The 22,355-nt window shown below is 41.8% G+C and overlaps 1 protein-coding gene across 1 annotated transcript in view; it reads left to right on the top strand.

Annotated features, from left to right (window-relative positions):
• The window catches only part of DNAH10 (dynein axonemal heavy chain 10), a 5,879,077-nt gene that overhangs the window by 4,689,411 nt on the left and 1,167,311 nt on the right, over window positions 1–22,355 (top strand). Inside the window, exon 66 of the mRNA XM_044069759.1 lies at window positions 14,145–14,418. Coding sequence (XP_043925694.1) covers window positions 14,145–14,418 — 274 coding nt within the window. The remainder of the gene's footprint in view (window positions 1–14,144; window positions 14,419–22,355) is intronic.

The raw sequence follows: 22,355 nt of genomic DNA, 5'->3' as shown, positions 1-22,355 counted from the left end.
CAGTTTGCTATTTTGTCTACTTCTGGAGCAGACAAAGCCCTCAGATAAGCAAGAAGGGGACAAGTGTGAGAAATCAAAAGAAAAGCTTGAGGAAGCAAAAAAGCAATCTCTGACCACTGTCTTTCTTCGGCTCCTATTTCAGCTCCTCCATCTAAGCTTACTAAGACTTCAGATCTGACTGCTACTTCAGGTCTGTCCTCTGTCTTTTCCATAACTCCTTCTCATAGGGAACAGAGATTTTCCCCAGAGCCTGTTTCATCCAGGTTGCATTCTTCTTTCTTGCAGGAGTCACCCATTTGTAAGGCTTCTAGACTTCCTTCCTTATACCAGAAATTTGTCAGAGGGTGATGTGGATAGAATGATGAGGAAATTACTCTGGACTCATTCATTTCAGAGTTTTTCCATCTTCGTTGCCCATCAGACCCATGAGCTTTGGCCCTACTCCTGTGCCTGTAACTGCTCCTACTCTGATCCATCCTCTGGCTTCAGAACTTTTGGAAATGAGATTTCCTGGATTACCCATGTCAGATAGGAAGTTGCGGATTTCTTCAAATCTGGCGTCTTCTCTGATCCAACCGTCCCCAGTTTTATTGGAGCTGAATGGATCTCAGAGCCAAACCTTCAGCACTGAGTCTGGGGCTACAGGTTTGAATCTTAAATTTTTGGAGCTATCTCTTCCCCTCAGAACTTCGGCATTAAACAGTTTGGCTCTGACTTTGGCTTCAAGGTAATGTCAGGGAGATACTCTTTGTCACTCTGTTATGGTAGTTTGGCTGCTATTGTAGTGGCTTTGCATGCACCTTCAGCCTGTGCCTTTGAGGCAGTAGAGAGAGCCCTGTGAAAATTAGGAGTTTGGACATCCTTGCCCACCACAGCTCTGCATGCTCCACAGTTGTTAGTCCTGGGTCCTGAGCTTGCTCATACTGTTCCATCGGGACAGCCAATTCACACTAGTCTTGAGTCATTACTCATTCAGAACTCTCCTCAGACTTCTGAGTCCTTCCTGGAACATCCCCTTGTGGAAGCTCCTTAGAAGCATAAGTGTAAAAGGAGGCAGGTTAACTCCCCACAGGAAACTTTAACAGAGTTATGGATTTTGATGACCACCTACTTCAGGGCAATTCTTGAACTTTTGAGACAGAAAAGAGGTTGGTCTACAAAGCCCCTTCTCCGGAGGAATCCATTCTCCTCAAAGCTTTTGGCTCTGGCACAACTACTTCCTGGGTGGTTCCCCCTGCTGATGAAATGATTGACTTGATCCCTCACTGGTTGTAGAAAGAACCGGATGTGGCAGACCTGATTCCAAAGAAGCCCAATAAGTACTTAGTCACCCCTAAAGACCATGCTCATTGGAGCAAAGGCAAAACAGTGGATGCCACGGTAGCAGTGAGAGCCACTAAAAAGGAACTTGCACAGAGAGTCTAGGGCTCTGGACAGATATAGTAAGCATATTTATGCATCAGCAACATGTGCTTTCAGGTCACACAGTTAGTGCTTTCAGGTCACACAGTTACCTGGCACATATGACAAGGTTTCCAAGGGACTTAACAAAGGAACTTTCCAAGTCCCTGTGTTTGTCAAGTCTGCATAACACAAGAAAACTCTGGATTCACAGTTGGCCACTCTGCAATCCCTTTTGAACACCTCCATATAATTGATTTCCAGTGCCATGGAGGGCTTCTCTAGAGCTGCAGGCACAGGCATTATGGTACTGAAGCTTGTCTGGTTGTGGTTGTTAGATTTTGCAGAACCTTATAAGATGTCTTTCATTAATGCCCCCTTTAATGGCTCCAGCTGTTTGGCCAAAAGATCAAAGACACACTCTCCAGGAGTGAGTAAGATGGGAAAACTCTTTCTGCAGTAGGTATACAGTTTTCAATCCCCAGAGGACATTTGGTAGAAATCAGAAAGAGGGTAAGAAAATGTGGTTTTCTAAGTCCTAACAGTTTTCCCAAGATTCTTCTGCAGATAGATACCTCAAGGCAGAGGAGGTTATTCTAATGGCAGATATCACTCTCGTAACAGAAGAGGTCTACAGAATTGAGGCTTTAAAGGTCCTTTCACTGAAAAGTCTTATCTGAGCTCATGAAAGGCAGGCCAACTGCTGCACTCTGGAGGCAGTCAAGGGGCACTTATCTCTGCACAGCGGCCTGGACATCCATCACCAAATATATCTGGATGCAGCTGACCATTACTAGAGGCTATCATATTCCCTTTCTTTATCTACCCCAACAACAAAGGTACAACTCAACATTCCACCTTTCCAAAAAAACATCATCACTAGAAGTCAAAAAGCTGCTGACAAAAAGAGTCATACATAATGTCCCACCAGACCAGCTAAGGTTCGGAACTTGTGATTCTTTTTGGTGCCAAAAAAATAATGGGGACCTCAGACCTATAATGGATCTAGGCTGTCTAAATCTATTTGTCAAACACTTGAAGTTCTGAATGATCATGATGTAGTCCTTCCTCCCTCTCCTATGGAAGGACGATTGAATATGCTCAATAGACCTTCAGGATATGTCCTATCTCACTAAAATAGAAATGTGATCCGTAAAATTTCTCCACTGCTGGCTGGGAGCCAGTCACATCTAATTCAGGGTCCTGCATTTTGGCTTCACCACAGCCCCTGGATTTTCACCAAATGTATGACAGCATCTCAGACTGCTAAGGCTCTGAATGTTCCCCTATCTGGATGACTTACTCCTCACCACTCCTACCAGGTATCTTATAGTCCGGACCAAGGATTATCTTCTTCAGCTGTGCTCTAGACTAAGGATTAAAGTGAATTATGACAAATCTCAACTCTCCCCAGCACAAGCCCTGTAGTTTATAGGTACACACTTAGACACTACTTATCAAATAGCAAAACTACTGCAGACCAGGTTATCCACATTATGGAATCAGGCCTTACAACTGTTCTCCATTCCAATCCATCTGGCCAGGTTGGTCTTACAACGTCTGGGGTCAGTGGTAGCTTCCATTACCCTAGCTCTTCTGGTGAGATTCTGTATGATGGTGTTATAACAGACACTTGCAATTCAGTGGTCCATTAGGTGTCAGCATATGACCTTTCAAATACACCTTACCAACATCTGTAGAGAACATGTAACTTGGTGGATTTAGTCCCTTGAAGTGTCCCAGGGCCTTCCCTTTGTTCCTTCTTTTCCCAAACCCATATTGGCCATGGATGCTTCCCTGATGGGGTGAAGGGGCATTACATGGAGAAAAAGATCCAAGGCACGTAGCCTCCCTTTGGAGGCCAATCTTCACACTGAGCTTATCGAAGGAAGGATACTGAGGAAACTCGGAGCTATAATATATAACATTAAGTATCCTGTTTTTTGTTTATTTTGTTCTTTATTTCTTTGTTATATATAGTACTTTGTGTACTGTGTATTTTTCTAGCTAGTTTCACTGTGTGTGAGGTATTAACTGGAAATTGTCCACTTTTATTAAGCATTTGTTGGGTTGTTTGTTTTCGATAACTTGTTGCAGTTAAACTCTTTTTTTCTAGAGGCTCCTTTAGCTGTTTAAAACTTTCATTTAAAGGCTCACTGCTGCTTTTCAGCTGTGAGAAACATTTCTGCAGTTTGTTCTAAGTAGTGGGGATATTTGTAGCATTTCCATATTCAGGTTTGTATTTGGGCCTAGTGTTTGTGGAGGCTGTGTGTCTGAGCACATGTTCAGGGACATCTTGGTTTAGCCAAAGCCTTTATTTCTCTTATTTATAGCACTTTGTGTACTGTGTATTTTTCTAGCTAGTTTCTCTGTGTGTGAGGTATTAACTGGAAATTGTCCACTTTTATTAAGCATCTGTTGGGTTGTTTGTTTCTGATAACTTGTTGCAGTTAAACTCTTTTTTTCTAGAGGCTCCTTTAGCTGTTTAAAACTTTCATTTAAAGGCTCACTGCTGCTTTTCAGCTGTGAGAAAATTTCTGTTTTTATAGTTGGTGGCTTTGCAGTTGCCCGCCCCTAGTGTAAATTTGTTCTGGGACCCTCCTCCCAGTCTAGTGTCATTACCTCATTCTACCAGTACAGGGAGAACATTTGAGAAGGCCAATCAGCTTAGTTTCTGCTACTGCTTTCTCTCTTTCCACTTAAAAAAAAAATGTATCTGCTTTTACTGTATTTGTGTTTCTTCCTACTTTATTTTGCTTTTGCGTCATCTTAAAAGTACTCAATTGTATTTATTACTGCTTGGTGTAACTCATTCTAAGCCTTTTAGTTTAAGCACTTGGGCTTCAGACCAGTTGTTTTACATTAAGGTTTGTGGTCTGCACTGTAGTGTCAGAACAAGTAGCTTACATCCTTCTAAGTTGGGAACTGCTGATTAAGGGCTCAGTGTCTGTTATTCTAAAAGTGTATTAATTCTGGTTTATGCACTTGGGCTTCAGGCCAGTTATTTTACATTAAGAGGGTTCGTGGTCTACACTCTTGTGGGAGGAGAGGCTGGACTCTGCCCTTCTGAGGTGGGAATTTCTGGTTAAAGGCTTATAGTGCCTGCATATTTGAACTGCTTCTTACTGAAATTGGTACACCTTGTTTGCTGTAGCATAGACTAGATCCAGGCCTGCTGAATCTAGCTTTGTTTGTATAACTTGAGCACTAATCCAGGCATTCTTTAAAGTATTCAATTGTATTTATTACTGCTTGGTAGTAACTTGATTAAAGTGTAGCTATCATTCTAAGTCTTTTGGATTAAGCACTTGGGCTTCAGACCAGTTGTTTTACATTAGGAAGGTTTGTGACCTGCACTGTGGTGGCAGGACAGGTAGCTTACATCCTTCTATGTTGAGAACTGCTGATTGAGGGCTCAGTGTCTGTTATTCTAAAAGTGTATTAGTTCTGGTTTAAGCACTTGGGCTTCAGGCCAGTTATTTTACATTAAGAAGGTTCGTGGTCTGCACTCTTGTGGGAGGAGAGGCTGGACTCTGCCCTTCTGAGCTGGGAATTTCTGGTTAAAGGCTTATAGTGCCTGCATATTTGAACTGTTTCTTACTGAAATTGGTACACCTTGTTTGCTGTAGTATAGACTAGATCCAGGCCTGCTGAATCTAGCTTTGTTTGTATGCTTGTTATTTCCCTGAAATGCTAATTCCACCTAAAACGCGGCCTTTCAGCGCTTCTGTGAATCCCTAGGGATATCTGCATTGCTTACTGTACTTATTTCCTTGTTTCACTTGAAAGAAAGTTACTGTTTCTCGTTTTTGCATTTAAGTTACCTGTAACACATTGCATTTAAGTTACCTGGCACTTGCTCACTAAGTCAGCACTAAAAAATTAAAAGCACTACACCCTCACAAACTCCCCTTGAGTACCTTGTTCCCCATTGGCCCTTTTTTCAATTATAAAGGAATTCCCAATATTATTCTAGCATGTCCAAAGGTCAGTTGTCAATCTCCTCTCCGGTCCAGCTGGTGAATCTGGGAATCTTGAGGCAATGTTACAACTGCCTCATGTACACAGACAACCCTCTTCTCCTGCCAACAAATTCCAACACGTGAGAGATGCAACCATATAGCCAAACTGGAGGCTAAGCTCTCTCAACTCAGTACTGGCGTAACCAGTCAGGAGGAGAAGGAAACCACACTCACTACAATTCCAGTCTCACATAGACCTACCACGACAGCAAACCAAACACATAAACACACAAAAACATACTCAGAGGCTCTAAATAAAAATCTGCCTAAGCAGCAGAGACCTCCAAAGCAGACACCCAAGCAACCGCTACCCCAAAACAAAACACGTGCAACACATAGCTCACAAAGCCAGTGTGCCGAACAGTCACAGCCCTTAAGGCTAAACAACACACCTGATACACTTATAATAGGTGACTTTATCATCAAGCACACTGACGTCCCGCTCACCAGGCTGAACAAGGAGAAGGTCACGGTGAGCTGCCTGTCAGGTGCTAGGATCCGCCACATAACACACGCACTCAGGTCACTCCAAGGCAAGTACAAATATGACTCAGTCATTGTCCATGCTGGTGTGAATGACCTGAGACGTACCTCCCTGGACTACATGAAAAGAGACATAGAGGAGCTCTCTGAGCATGTAGCCCAGGCCAGTATGACCCTGACCTTGAGTAGCATCTTACCCTCACCAAGAATGATGCCACAATATGAAGACAAGATGATCAATTTCAACAATTGGCTTAAGTATTGTTGTCATTCAAAGGGGATCCAATGCCTTTCAGCCTGGGATGACATGCCCGAAATACCACGATGCTTCGCTAGGGACGGCTTGCATCTGTCACCCCTGGACTTTCGGATATTGGCAAAGGCTCTTGTTACTCCCATAGTGCCTTTTTTAGGCAAGGCTCAAAAGACAAACCCACCTCCATAGGTATCACATGGGATAAAAAACTAAGAGTAATGCTACTCAACGCCAGAAGTCTAAACCTCAAGATGCACACACTTGAAACTCTCCTTAGCATGGAGAACATCGATATCTGTGCAGTAACAGAAACCTGGTTCAAGGCTCCCGAGAGCACCCCAGCACTACCAGGTTATACCTCATACCATGCTTTTCGGCCCCAAAATTTGGACCAAACCAGAAAAGGAGGGGGAGTATCAATATTCGTCAAAGATACCCACACCTCCAGGTGGGTGGCACAGCACGAAGCATCAGAGACTATCCATGTGCAACTAACAGTGGGTAAAACTGCCTTCCAGTTTATAGCCTGCTACAGACCACCCTCCCAAACCCAGGAACCCCACTTGGCCTTCCTGAGAACACTGGAAAATATGAAGGTCTCTCCAAACATCATTATATTGGGCGACTTCAACTACCCAAACATAGACTGGGAGCATTACTCTAGCTCCAACACCCAGCCCAAAGGTTCCTAGAATTTATAAACTCAAATCCTATGGAACAACTTGTTACCACTCCCACAAGAGGGGAAAACATACTGGACCTGATCATCACCAACATGGGGACTCTATGCTCCAGACCAGAAGTGTATCCCTCACTGGTAAGATCAGACCATAAACTAATCTCACTGGATATTCACATCCCGACCCCACCCCCTGCCCAGAAAACCACAGTGAAAAACTTCTCTAAAGCAAATTTCACACTCCTCAAAACCGAGGTGGAATCCTTCAAAGCCCCCGGGCCTGTGGAAAATACGGCCCAGACCACAGAATCCTTTATAAACGCATTCTATGAACACCTTCAGGAATGCATGGATCATGCAATACCAAATAAAACCAAGACCCAATCCTCCAAAGGCAGACGTCCTGTCTGGTGGACCCCAGCCATAAACAAATTATACAACAGAAGGAGGAAGCTACTACATGATAGAGCAAAATCCCAAAAAGAGAAGGCATCTCTGATCAGTATTAGCAAAAAACTACGGGCCCTCATAAAATCGTCTAAAGCCAGCTTCGAGAGAAAAATTGCACAGGACACTAATGATAATCACAAGGCTTTCTTTAGTTATGTTAGGAACCTGGGTGGGAATTCCCAGATATGCTCAGAATTAGTCCAAAATGATAAAAATACACCGAACCCACAGACATTGCCAACATCCTAGCTGACAGGTTCAATGCAAACTTCTCTCCCCCTCCCCACCAAAAGGGCGAATATCTATCCCAGGAGAGTGCTGCCCCCCTGACATCTCAGATGCTCAGGAAAGAGCCGCCCTCTCCAAAGCAAAAAACACAGCATCAATGGGACCAGACGGTGTCCCGGGCTGCGTCCTACATGAACTCCAAGAAGAGCTAAACCCAAACATAAAACTACTGTTCAATCTCAGCCTTACTACAGGATATGTACCCAAAGAGTGGCGTACAGCAACAGTGGTCCCTCTCCACAAAGGTGGTGCCTCAACGGATCCTGGAAACTATTGCCCCATAAGCCTGACTAGCTTGGTCTGCAAAGCTATGGAAAGGATCATCATGGACCTCATAAATAAAGATATTGGGGACCTACAGACACTGGATCCTACCCAGTTCGGCTTTGTTAAGGGCAGATCCTGCCTCTTAAACCTGGTCGATTTCTTTGAAACAGTCACCAAGGCCATTGGCGAGGGGAAGGTGGTCCACACAGCCTACCTGGACCTCGCAAAAGCCTTCGATACAATACCCCACTCGGGCATTATAGATAAGCTCACCAGCTTAAATATAAACCCCTTTGTCACTAGACGGGTTGCAAACTGGCTCAAGGACAGAACCCACATGGTTAGAATTGCTGGAGCCATGTCAGACTCCAAACCACTTACAAGTGGCATCCCACAAGGCTCAGTCCTGGGACCTCTCTTTTTTGGTATATATTTCTCGGAAGTACAGGCAAACACGGAAGGACTGTGGCTGACCAAGTTTGCAGATGACTGCAAACTGGGCGCCATAATCGACTCTCCAGCTGACACAAGCATCCTCCAAAAGGGCCTAACAGACAACTGGTGCAAGAGCCATGGCCTCAAGCTAAATGCCAAAAAGTGTATAGTCATCCCCTTTGGCAAAAACAAAGTGCCCACAAATTACCACATAGGTGGTAATCCATTAAGTACAGAAGAAGTAATTAGGGACCTGGGGACCCAAGTTGATAGCAATCTCTCATTTGACAACCACGTGGCCAAAGTGGTTAGAAAATCATTTTATATAGACCACCTAATCATGAAGGGATTCACATCTAGATCAGGCGAGGTCATCGTGCCTCTTTACTCATCCCTCATCAGGCCCATAATTGAGTACAACGCCCCTTTTGGGATGTACCTTACCAGACACCTGCAGCAACTGGAAAGACCCCAAAAGTACCTCACCAAGAGGATCAAAGGGCTCAAACAGATGCCATATGCTGCCCGGTTAAAGAAACTCCAGCTCTACTCAGTGGCATACCGCCTGCTCAGAGGCGATCTGTGCCTGACGTATAAAGCCATGTCCAACCCGGAATTAATGGACATGCTGCACCTCAGAAAATCCAAATCCCATTGAGCTACTCGCTCGAGAGACTTGAACCTCAGCACTGAAATAAATAGGACATGCTGGGGAGACAGATTCATAACCCAGCGGCTCCCTTCACTCTGGAGTAAAATCCCAGTCCAGGTTAGGCAGAGTCCCTCATTGACTCTCTTCAAGAGGAATCTTGATGAGTGGATGGGAGATGGTAGGTTTACCCCGGGTATCACTTCTGTGTCAGACAGAGGCACAGTATACTAACCTCAAAAAAGGGCATAGCAAAATTAATTTAAAATGGGTGGCGAAAGCCAAACACACTCTGGCTAGGCTTAGAAATGCCCTAGGGCAGATAGCCTAGTATGAACCTATGAATCTCTTAGAGATAAGGCAGTCCTCCTAGCACTACAGGCAATTCAGGATGTCCTCCATCTAAGGATGATTTCTATACAGATGGAAAATATGTTGGCGGTCTGGTACATCAACAAACAAGGGGGAACATGCTCCTACCTTTTGTGTCGAGAAGCAATGAAATTGTGGCAGTGGGTTATCTCTTCCAGTCACTTTCTAATAACAACGCACATATAAGAGATGTCCAGTATGTTAGTGGACAGATTGAGCAGATCTATGCTGCAACCTCATGAGTGGTCTCTTAATCCAACAGTGGCAAGATGGATTTTTCATTGATGGGGCCAACCTTGCTGCAATCTCTATGCCTCTCCTGTCAATTCCAAATGTAGCAGATCCTCTGCCCTGAATCCTCCAGAGGGGGAGTGACTGAGAGAGGTCATGATCCACAATTGCCCCCAGTCTTCATTATAGAAAGCCACCAACCCCATTAATTCCAAAATTCCTACAGAAAGCATCACAATGAAAGAGCAAGGTCATCCTCATTGCCCCTTTATGGCCTCGGCAGGCATGGTTCCCCTTCCTCTGGCCTCACTTGACACACCCTGCTTGGGTGCTGAATCCTCATCCAGATCTTCTGTCACAGCCGTCCTGAATGCCTCATCCAGACATTTGAGCCCTCAAATAGACTGCATGGTTTCTTCGCTTATAATGATGGCTGGGCTTTGCTGTCAAGTAGTACGTATTGTCACATCCTCTTAGAAAGCTCCAACAAGAAAAAATTATAAAATTCAATGGAAAAAAGTTTCCATATGGGCCTCTAAGAGTCATTTAGACCCTTTATTAGCCTGAGTGTCAGCTGCATTAGACTTTCTCACTTTAGTGTTTCATGATGGAGCCAGTTACTCCATGATCAAAGTACTATTGGCTATGATATGCTTTTTTTCACATTGGTGAGAATCATTCCTCTCTGGCCTGTCTTAAATTGTGTAAAGCCTTCATCAAAAGTACTTTTCTTCTCAGACCACCTATGAAAGATCCACCCATCCTTGGTATCTTAGTGTGCTGTTGCAAGTGTTAACTCAGTCTCCATTTGAACTTGCAGCCAAGGTGGATTTAAAGTTTTTGATATGGAAGACTATATTTCTGGTAGCTATTACCTCAGCCAGAGGAGTATCTAAACTCCAGGCTTTGCCTTGTCAACCTGCATATATTATTTTCGACAAACACAGTTTCTTTCCACACCAATTCCTCCTTTCTACCTAAGGTGGCATCAGTGTCAGCACTCAAGCTATTACTTTACCAGTCTTCTTCCCTAATTTCACCCGTAAGGGAGCATATATGCTTCATTTATTAGATATACATGGACAATTCTGGTTCTGCCTTCACAGAATGAAACTTTTCAGGAAGTCAGAACAATTGTTTATATCATTTTCTAAGGCAAAATTGGATCAGGCTGTGAAGAAGTTAGCTTAGCAAATTGGTTGACTACGTGCATTTCTCAAATGCATAGGGACAAAGGTTTGACTTAAGTGAAACTTATTAAAAGCTCATTCAACAAGATCTGTATCCATTTCTGTCTACTTGTTGAGGACATCATAGGTTCATAGGAGGTTACTAGGCAAGCGGCCCTAGAGCCTTTACAAGCCTAGCCATGTTAACCCCAAGTTTCCTCATTTGTTCTTTTTCGGTAGTTCACAGAATGAATTTATGGACAGAGCAGGTCTATGATTAACACTGGCTACCCTTGTCCATGAAGGACATGGGTGCTACCCCAGGGGTCAATTTGCAGTCTCACATCCAATTATCTAGGTTGTGTTTGAATAGGGTTAGTCAGGAGCTCTGTTTTATGTGAATAGGGAGTCTATTCCAGAGAAGTGTCAGTTTCTGAGAAACATATCTGTCTCTCCAGCATGATCTGTTAAGGTCACAAGCTAGGTTGAAATCCCTAGAGCATGTGACTATTGAGCCATTTGACTTGTGAATGTGTAGCATTTCCATTAGGGCAGGGTTGGAGACTGCCCTATAGGCCAAGCACAAGTCACCTCTCAGCAGCCGATAAGATACAGAGTAAAGTGACAGGGCTTTCAGCCTGTCCACGTAGGTCATGGTTTGGAGACCCTGTATTTTCTTAGTGAGAAACCTCTGAAGTCTCCAGCTGCTGCAGGTGTCTGGTGAAGTACATGCAAAAGGGTGCATTATTCTCTATTAGTGGTTTGATGAGGGTTGAGTGCAGTAGAATTATAACATCCCTTGACCTGGATACTATACCCTTGCTTATGAGGTGAGCTACGTAGAAGGCTTTCCTTACCATTGTAGAAGCTTGGTGGTCAAAGTTCAGATTACTATCAACCTGTGTTCCCAAGTCTCACACCACTGGGTTGGAATTCAGGGTCATGCTGCCAATATTGTAATTTGTAGGGGGTTCCATTTTGCCAAAGGGAATAAAAATACATTTTAGCATTTAGTTTTAGACCATGGCTTTGGCACCACTCATTTGTTTGTATTAACCCTTCTTGTACTATGTTGACATTATTGGTGGAGTCAGCGATTGCTCCCAGTTTGCAACCATCTGCAAACTTGGTGAGCCAAAGGCCATCTACTTTGGTCTGGACTTCTGAGAAATAAATGCTAGACAGTAAAGGGCTCAGGACAGACCTCTGTGGTACTCCACTGGTGATGAGTCTACTGGTGGAGGTGGAGTCACCAATTTGTTGGTGAGCAGTTGGCTACCCTTCTAGTAACATAAGGGTAAGGGTTAATCCCTATCTGGGAGAGTTTCTGAATGATGCCAAAGTGGGGAATTGCGACATCATTGAGAAAATCTCAGTTTTATATTTGTGCTGCTGCCACTTGGTGTCATGCCCATACCTTTATTGCTCATTACAAACTGGATATTTTTTCCAGGGATGGGGTGACTTTAGTTTCTGCTTTCCTCTGGAATATACTTCCATGAAAACCACCCTGGGAATCAAGTAGCTGGGAACTCTGCCCTATCAATTGATGATCAGATGGAAAAGAGAACATCAGATACAAAAGTTATGTACTCATTGCAACAATGCATCTGTGTTGTCTTTTTTCCATCCTTCCTCAACTTCACTCCCTCTTCCATTTCTTGGAAGACTTCTGGTATGACCTTTAGGTGTAGGCAACACAGATTTTCACACTGTTAAAGGTCCAAAGCAGATTGCCTTATCTCATTCCTTTTCTGCTTTGTCTGCTTTTATCTATGTGATGTTTTAATTTATAGAAATGTTTGGACTGGTTTGTCAGTGCATTCTGGGCAAACTCGATCTGTAGTAATGTTGGGATTTGGAGGGGTTATGGGAAAGGATAGGAGCCTGAGCTACAGATCATAAGTCTAGAAAGTGGCCAAAGTCTGATCCAAAGATGGATTTGAGAACCATCGGTTGAGAAAGAAAAGAAAGGGGCAACACAGAAGAATTGTTATGATAAGTACATAACTTTTGTTTTTCTCACATTGTCATTCCAAGATGGCTGTAGCTGACCTTGCCTTGGCTCCTGGAGGTTCTCTTTTCTTCTCTTTTACTTCTTTTTACAGGCTGACAGTGTTTAAGTCAGATAGTTTTTTTGACTGCTAACACCTTCATATTTCTAGATTTCTGTTTTTGGTGGGGAAATTCAGTCTGAGGCACTCTACATGGGATTATGGGTATGGGAGGAGCCTGAGCAGTAGATCCAAACTTTAGATGTGGTTGAGGTTGGATCCTAGATCAGATCTGATACCCCATACATTGAGGAAGGATGGAAACAGGCAACACAGATCTACCATTATTGTGATTACATTAACTTTCATTTCAATCCTTCTAAGGGGGTGATCCTGATAGGATATTACACTGCTCCTTACTACAAGCAGATGGGATAAGGCAGGAAGGGGTTTATAAATTCAGATTTACATATGAGGGGAAATGTGAGATGCTCTGGGTTTAAGAACATAGCAGGGAACAGTATGGGGTGTGGGGGAATTAAAAAATAATCTCAGAGCAGTTGTACGTGACTTTCATAATTAAACTTTATGCTATACTTACCTTACAGAAAAATGTTATTTATCAAAGCTTCCTACAGTTTAGATATTGCTAATCCCCTTATAGTGAAAGAATGCAACACAAATGTTTGTGTTATAGCCATAACCTACAACATTTAAACTTTGAAACCTCCCAAGAAAGCAAATTTAGAGTCACACAACACCACAATGAAACAAGAGCAAAAGATAAGAAAACATTTTTAAGTATTTAAGATGTAAATGATGAAATTAAAAATAGCCATGGAGCAGTCTTACCTGGCAGCTAGTCACAATTGTGTGCTTACAGTGAATAAAATGAGCTTAACTAGAATGTGAAAGTTTCTTGCTAGAACTAAAAGTGGTATGGGCAGCACTGCTTTTATACTGGATACATATCAACCAATGTTAGAGAAGCAACAGTGAGAGACAAGTGTTACCCTCATCATGCAAGTTGTTTGTCTGCTAGAAAAAAACAATTTTTATGATTGACCATGATGAACAGAAGCTGATTTGATACAATGCTGCAGTAAGAATGCTTCTCTCAATGGACTGCTGTTATTGTGAGTGAAGTATCTCACACAAACATAGTTTTTCAAGATTACAGGTATGCTTTCTTGAATTGACATTTAAAGAAATAGAGTGTATGTAATACTTGATGTGCATCTTCTGATACACAGTAAGTACCATTTATACAGGTTTTAATTTAATGGTCAGAAATATCTAAACACAATTTAAAACTGCATAGTACTTAGTTTTCAGCAGAAAAGTGTACATGTTTTAGGCACTGTCTTGTTCCTGATCCACTTTGTACAACAGATCTTGTTTTGCCATGGTATTTTGCATTGTCTGTATAATAATTTCATTGTTATCAGGTATCAGAAAAACTGAAACTGGCTGAGAAGACAGCAGTAGATATTGACAAACTGCGTGATGGATACAGGCCTGCTGCTAAGAGGGGTGCTATTTTGTTCTTTGTTTTAGCGGAGATGGCACTTGTTAACAGCATGTACCAGTACTCTCTAGCATCATTCCTAGAAGTCTTTGATTTTTCACTTCGTAAATCTTTGCCTGATAGTATTCTTCATAAGAGACTGAAAAACATCATGGATACACTAACCCACAACATGTATAACTATGGCTGCACAGGTCAGTACAGATATGAAGGTGTTAAATGCTGTTATCTGTCATAGTGTTCAGTGCATTTTATGACCGACACATTTTAAAACTAATGCATTGTGATACGGGCTAGAAAATACCCTGATGCTACTAGAATTTTTCATTTAGTTTACTTGTGTCCTCTTAAATCCCTAAAATATATATTGTAATTTGTTGTTCTTGAGTTTGTTGAAACAGTTTTTTTCCAAGAACAAACAATCCTTATATACTAGGCAAGTTAATATTTTTGTTTATGTTAATGTGTACTTGTGACATTTTTGAAGGCTGTCCTTTCTTTAACAGTAACATTTTATTTTGTGTGATTACCTCATAAAATCAGGACTTACAACAATACATCATTGTACACAGTTTGTAAGCCCTGTAAAGGATTGTATGTTGTACCTGAGAGAAACTCCTATGTTTCACTGTCATTGAGGATGTAGCTCAAAGCCTACATCTGTATGGGAGTTTCTGAATTTATTTCACTTACACTGTTTAAAGATCACAGAAGCATTGATTGATTATTACCGTGGTATGTTTTTATTTTCTTAACTAAATATGTTAATGGTAGGGTGCTTTCCAGGTTTTCAGTGTTATATGCCTAATTAATGGAATGGCATGAATCATAAGCATTCTGCACTGGCTAGTGCTACATCTCTAAATCACCATGTAATAGTGGTTTTGGAAACAAATGAGACGAGTTGAACTAGGATGTATCTGCAGTGTCTAAGATGCTCTTCAAAAAAGATTTGCATATGTTACTGGCCTCACTGAGACCAATGACTGGTGTCAAAACCAAGGCCTTAAGCTTAACGCCAAAAAATGCGTCATCATCCCCTTTGGTAAAAACTCAGTTCCCACTAATTACCACATCGATGGGAGCCCACTGAACACTGAAGGCGTTATAAGAGATCTGGTTTAAGCAGGTTGACAGCAACCTGTCCTTCAACCACCACATTACCACTGTGGTCAGAAAGTCATTCTGTGTGGCACATGTCATTACCAAGAGTTTTGCATCCAGGAAGAAAGAGGTCATCATCTCTCTCTCTCTACTCTTCCCTCATTAGACCAGTCACCAAGTATAATGCCCATTTGGCATGTACCTCACTAGACACCTGCAACAGCTGGAGAGGCCACAGAAGTACCTCACGAAGAGGATACTAGGCATTAAACACATGTCTTACATGGACAGACTCAAAAGACCTCAGCTATTCTCTGTCTCATATCGCCTACTTAGAGGCAATCACTGCTTGACTTCCAAAGCCATGTCTGACCCAGCTCTGTTAGAAATGCTACATCTAAAGAAATCCCAGTCCCTCTGCACCACACGCTCCATAGACCTTAACCTCATTACCACAATCAACAGAGCATGCTGGAGGGACAGGTTCCTCACCCAGAGACTGCCCATGCTCTGGAATAAACTTCCCATACATGTCAAGCAGCACCTCGCTGTCCCTCTTCAAGAGAAATTTTGATGAGTGGATGAGTAATAGAAAGTTCACCCTGGAGATCACTCCAGTAGCTCTACTTGATAGAGGCATTGGGAACTAACATCGGGCAGCACGATGCCAGGGAATTCTATGGGCTAGGCTTGTAAAGGCTCCAGGTCCAGTAGCATAGTACACACCTATGAACTTGAGCAGTACATGTCATCTGACAGGTCCATTTTATACATTTAGTTTTCATTTATCTTTAAATGTGTTTCCATGCTTAAGTTTTAAACATATCATAAAAGAATAACACAAATGATCTGCTGTTGTCATTTTCATTCTTCCTCAACATATGAGTTCGGATCCGAGGTGGCTGCATATTCCAAACTTTGGATCTAGCTGTCAAGCTCCTCCCTCTACCCATAATGCATTATTTCATTCCCATTACCTCAGATCTCATTTCCTGCCATCCCAAACAGATGTAGGTTCCTCTCTCAAGCTTTCAAAGTGGTATTTTGTGAGTTTGATAGATGTTTCTTTTATTTTTCCTGAAAGATATTTCTCCTCATATTTATCTTTAGTATCCACCCTTTTAGTTTTTGATACTCATTAGGAGATTCTAATTTCTTTTACTGTCCATACTATTCTATACACTATTTTTCTATACCATTATAGGCATTTTTCTCTAATATTTACCCTTGTTTATTAACAGGATATTTCTGTAGTCTGCCATTGTTGGTAGTTTAACTCTTTATTGTTTTTCTTTTCTTTTTCCTTTCAAAAAAAAAAAAAACGTTCTTTGTCTTCATACTCTGCTATGTTAAAAGGTGTCAAATAAGCTGACCAGTTTTATAAAATGTTACTTCTTGTGGGCACAAGATCCCTAATTCAGATGTCTACAAGGAGTGTGTGTACTGTCTTGGTGCTGGGCACTAGGGCACTGCATGTACAATTTGCTGTACTTTTAATCCAAGGTCCTTGGTGGATAGGCAAAACAAACTAATTTTGAAAGGCATGCTACCAGCTACTTCTTCTTCTGGGGCTCAGCCTCCCTCTAAATACAACAATTCAGCTCCTTTGGAGTATAAAAAATGCTCTCCACTGAAGTTCCCAAGGTCTTTGTTGGAGCCTGCAGCAAAAAGAACAATTCTGAATGCAACATCATCAGAGCTTAAGATTCAATCCTTGTATCTGAAACCCTTGGATCCAAAGATTTCAGCTGCTGCTCTTATCTCAGCATCTCCTACAATACCACCTCCAGATCCTAAGTTCTCAGATCCGAAGACTAGTATGTCTCATATGAGATGAACTTCAAAATTCTGTATTAAACCCATATTGCCCACCCTGCCGGTTTAGTTGTCTCAGACTCCCAAGAAGGACTCCAGGCCTCCATCCACAACTACTTCTAGGTCCTCCAGATGTTTATTGGAAGCAGATGTGGATAGGATGATGTGAACATTTCTCAGAGCTTAGATCCAAATGGGGGTCTTACTAGATTCTTCCTCTGTTGGATTCATAAGTATGCCTACAACAATCAGGACCATTCTGTCTCCTTCTCTGATCCATTCAGTGGTTTTGGAGTCCCGGGATCTGAAATCTCTGAGAGGTCAGGTGTCGGATCTAAGTAAAGCTTCTTCCTCAATTCAGACTATATCCTTGACTAGTTCTACTCCAATACCCTCAGATCAGAATGGGTCCCAGAGCCGGTGTCAGTTTCGGATCTGGGGGGATAAGTTTGGCTCCAGTTTTGTCAGATCTGTCCCTTCCCCTCAGAGCCTCAGTCATAGACAGTTCAGATCCAGTTCCATCCCTGAGGGGTGGATCCGAGAGTGGTTGAGACCTACCTTTGTGGGGAGTTTTGGCTCTGAAAGGGCTGGTTGAAGCTTCTCTGGGTCCATCAGCTTTTGAGCTAGTGGAAAGGGTGTGTTCTCTCCCAAGAGAACTGCCCTCTCACTTTTTATATCCTATCCCTTTTCTCTCATTGGTTGCGATCTGTGAGTTGATTAGACCAGCTCCATAGGGACAGCCAGTTCTAATAAGTTTTCCAGTAGACAAACTTCCCCTCTCTTCCAGCAACTCACCTGAACATCCCACAGAAGAGGTTCATCGGAAGCGAACGTGCAAAAGGAGACACACTGACTCTCCAATGAAGTCACTTATTGAGGTTACAGATTTTGATGAAAGAAGAGGTTCCCACAGATCTCCACCAGATCACATCTCCTTTGGAGATATTTTAGAAATCCTAAAACAGATAGGTGGCCTATCTTCCCAAAACCTCTTTCCAGAACAATCAGTATGTTTGGAGGCTTTTGGTTCTGGCTCATCTACGTCTTGGGTTACCCCTCGCCCCCGCGGATGAACTTATTAATTTGGTTTCCTGCCGGGCTTGGAGGGAACCAGATACCATTGAATCAGTCTTGAAAAGACCCAATAAATTCTTAGCCTCTCGAAAGACAGACCCCACTGGAGCAAAGGAGTCCAAGTTGATACTATGGTGGTAGCAGCAGCCACCACGAAAGAGCTAGCAGAACAGAGCTCTTCTGTCCATTTGCCAAACAGGAAGTCTAGAGATGTGGGCAGATTTGGAAAGCAAGTCTTTGCTTTGGCAACATCTGCCCTGAAGTCAATAAACTACCTGGCACACTTTACTTGACTTCAGAGAGATTTAACCAAAGAGCTATCAAATACTATCTCAGAGTCCATGTCTGCAGAGGACTTAAAAAGAACATCCTCGTAATTGGCCACTCTTTTATCCATATCAAACACTTCAGTGAAATGAAAGTACCTCACGTGCAGCTGGTTCAGGCATTGCCATAAGGAGACATGCCTGAATGCGATTATGTGACTTTGTGGAGCCTTTTATGATTTTCTTTATCAATGCCCCATTCAATGGCAGTTTCTTGTTTGAGCCATCAATAAAAGGGACATTTAACTACAGCAAACAAGATGGAAAGACTCTTAGGCTGTGGAAATCAAGTTTTCTACCTCTCAATTAACCTTTTCCAGGAATCACAGAGGTGGTAAGAAGATATGGTTCTGAAATTCTGAAGGACATTTCCAAGACCTGCATGGTGATCATTCCTCCAGAGGCAGAGGAAGAAATGCTAATGGAAGATGTCACCCAAGAGGCAGAGGAGGCCTGCAGAATCAGGGATTCTTTTCCAGTCAGGCCCTTCCAGCGTTCCTGAAGTGCTGCCTGATTGTCTGACTCTGGAGGCAGTCAGAGGACATTTGTCCTTGCACCCGGAAACCTGGGAAAATATAACACAACATTCATGGATGCTAAGAATAATATCCAGCAGTTATTACATACCATTTTTCCTGCTATCTTCCTCTGAAAGAAAGCTTCCCAATGTTCCACCCAGTCAAAGGAAGACAGCAGAACAAGAAATCCAAAAGCTGCTAGAAAAAAGAGTCACCCAAAAGGTTCCACCAGACCAAGTAGGATTTGGATCTTATTCATGTTTCTTTTTAGTGCCCAAGAAAACAGGGGACCTCAGAGCCATTTTGGATCTAAGCAACTTGAATCAGTACATGAAGAAATCAGTGTTTTGAATGGTCATGGTATACTCCATCTTATCCTTTCTTCACAAGGATGATTGAATGTGCTTGATAGATCTTCAAGACACGTACTATCATATCAAAATTGACAGATGCTCCCAAATCCACTTAGACTTTTGGCTGGGAGCCAGTGATTTCCAATTCAGAACCATGCCATTTGGACTCACCACAGCCCACAGGGTTTTTACCAAATGTATGGCAGTGGTGGCTGTTCACTTAAGACTAAAAGGATTAGGACCGTTTCCTTATGTAGATGCCAGTCTCCTTCCCACCTCCTCCAAGCATCTCCTTCTGCATGTCAAGAAATATTTGCTCCAGATTCCAAGTCACTGGATATAACAGTAAACTACCCCAATCAAACTGAACACCAGTCCAGAACCTGAAGTTCATTGGTATACTTCTGGATATGAAAACACAGGTAGCATCTCTACCTCATCATCACATTTCCACTATCAGAAGTCAATTTCATCTTCTTTCCCATGCATCTCTTTCAGCAATATCAGTACTTGAAGCACTAGGTTCCATGGTAGCAGCCATTGTTTTACTTCCTTTGGCACATTTCTTTATGCGTGTTGTCCAATAGACTCTGGCTGTACAGTGGTCCATTCTGCATCAACTCCTGTCTTTTCCAGTCAAGCTTATTCCAGTTTGCAAACAAAACATCCACTGGTGGATCCAATTGGATGATATTCATCTAGGCCAGATCTTTGTTCTACCTCTCCCAATGGCCACAGTGACCACGGATGCTTACCACCTGGGGTGGGAGGGTCATTTTTTGGGCAGTCCTCTAATTAAATGGGTTATGGAGAAAAATTGGGTAGTGGTTAAAAATGATTTAGATGTCAAGTAAAAATTTCGAGATGGCCTGTCATAGTTTATAGGAGAGGAAGATGTTTGAAAATTTTATTGGAAGTACGTTCCTTTAATACCTCTAGCATAATAAAGGGTATGAGTAAATGTTGTTGTCAGTTTTGTAAACATATTATGGTTGATAAAGAGTGCACACTTAATGATATATTTATAAAAAGCCCATTATAATTAATACCAAGCATTATTTTAAATTTTCAGAGCTTGAACAAGTTGCACCAAATGTTAGAGGTGGATGTCATTCTTTACATTTAGAGTTGAGAGAACTGTATTGGCAGCTGTTCTTAAATGCTTTTAGTTACCCAGGACTAAATGAAAGTTTAGATAGATAGAATACATAGTATTTTTGTATGTGAAAGAAATGCATTTGTAATGATTTTATTACTAATATTGATTTTATTATTTCTTATGTTTTGTTAGTATTTACCTTTATTAATTGATGGGAAGAGTCATGTGACTTATTTGGATGTATATTTAAATACAGCTTTGTATTTGTGTGTATACTTTTGAAGAAGTCCTGATTATAAGGATGAAAGCGCTTATGTTTTTGAAAGTTTTGGTATTAAAATTGTGGATTTTATCTGACGTGGTTCCCTTGGTTCATTGCTGTGCCTTGGTGTTGTCTTTGTGGACTATTGCAATTCAGACTTACAACATACAAACATAAATACATACAAAAATTTCAAGCAGGGGCATTAATGCCCTTCTAGCCTACCAATACACCAAAATGCTTGTTCCCATAATAAATGTCCAGGCTGTTCTTAAAAATATCTAAACTAGTACTTCCTTTAATGTAATTTGGTAGTCTGTTCCATGCATCAGCTGCCCTCTCTGAGAACCAATTAGTACACTTCTCATTCCTATAGAACCTTTTGTTTTAATTTCTCCAAATCTTTTGGGTTTCTAATACTACAATGGGAATGGACCCCATTCCTAAGTCAAAGGACGACTAAAGTTCATGCAATTAGTATTGTTTCACTCTTTGATGTCAGCCAAAAGTGCTTTTTGCAGCACCCACAATGTGCCCAGTAATGACTCCTTCTGCAATTCGTATGGAGTTACATGTATTGGTAACATATTTAAATAGGACTGTAGACTCTTTTTTTATAAGACCCATTGCTCCTACTACTATTGGAGCTATTTGGGTATCTTTCTTCCACATTGCTCTCATTTCTGCTTGCAGATCCTGATATTTTATGACTTTGTGTCTCTCTGTATGGAGGACACTGTAGTCACTGGGTGTGGCGATTTCAATGATCAATGCTATTTTTGTCTTCTTTTCCTAGACCACTGTATCTGGTTTTCTAGCATCTGTCTTTTGAATTCTTGGTAATGGGTGGTCCCATGTGATGTCGACTTCATCATTTTCTATGATGCTTTGTGGCTTATATTTCCAGTGATTTTCAGCCACTTCGATACCATAAGTTTGCACAATCCCCAGTGCAACAGTTTCACCACATTATTATGCTTTTATTATACAGTCCTTCTGCCGCTAGTATGTTGCAGCCAGCAACGAGGTGTCCAACTGTTTTCACTTCTGTTTTACAAAACCTACATTTGTCTGTTTTTCCCACATGTTCAATGGACTTTGTAAACCACTGTGTACATAGTCCATTATCTTGCTGCCAGTATTAACCTTTCATCTCTTGGTTTAAATTCACTTCTCCTTAACCATTCCTGTTTTCATTCCTGATCAACATAAGGTTCCTCCAGAAGTTTTCTATACTTGCAACTATATTTATGCTTTTTCCACAATTCTTGCCTTCTCATCTGATCCTTTACCTTATATTCTTTCTTTTGTTTTTTGGCACATTAGTTGCTGCCTGATTTTTATCTACCTCTGGTTTGATTTCCATTCCTGCTTGACACCGATATGCTTCTGCTAGCCTAAGCTTGGAAGTCATCTTAGATTTATTTTCTTCATGTTTCAAAACTTTCACTACATTTGGGTCTTGTGAGGTCAGCAGATATGTGTGTTCCACGATTACAGATCTATACATTTAATCAATTTCAAGGAGGCCCATCCTTCCTTAAGAACAGGGAATATATAATCTTGGTATGCACTGATTT

Source organism: Protopterus annectens, chromosome 4.part0 (genome assembly GCF_019279795.1).
Source record: "Protopterus annectens isolate FY-2018-M chromosome 4.part0, PAN1.0, whole genome shotgun sequence".
NCBI classification, from domain to species: Eukaryota; Metazoa; Chordata; order Ceratodontiformes; family Protopteridae; genus Protopterus; species Protopterus annectens.
Note: the sequence above shows the minus strand (reverse complement) of the source record. Positions and strands in the feature narration are given on the sequence as shown.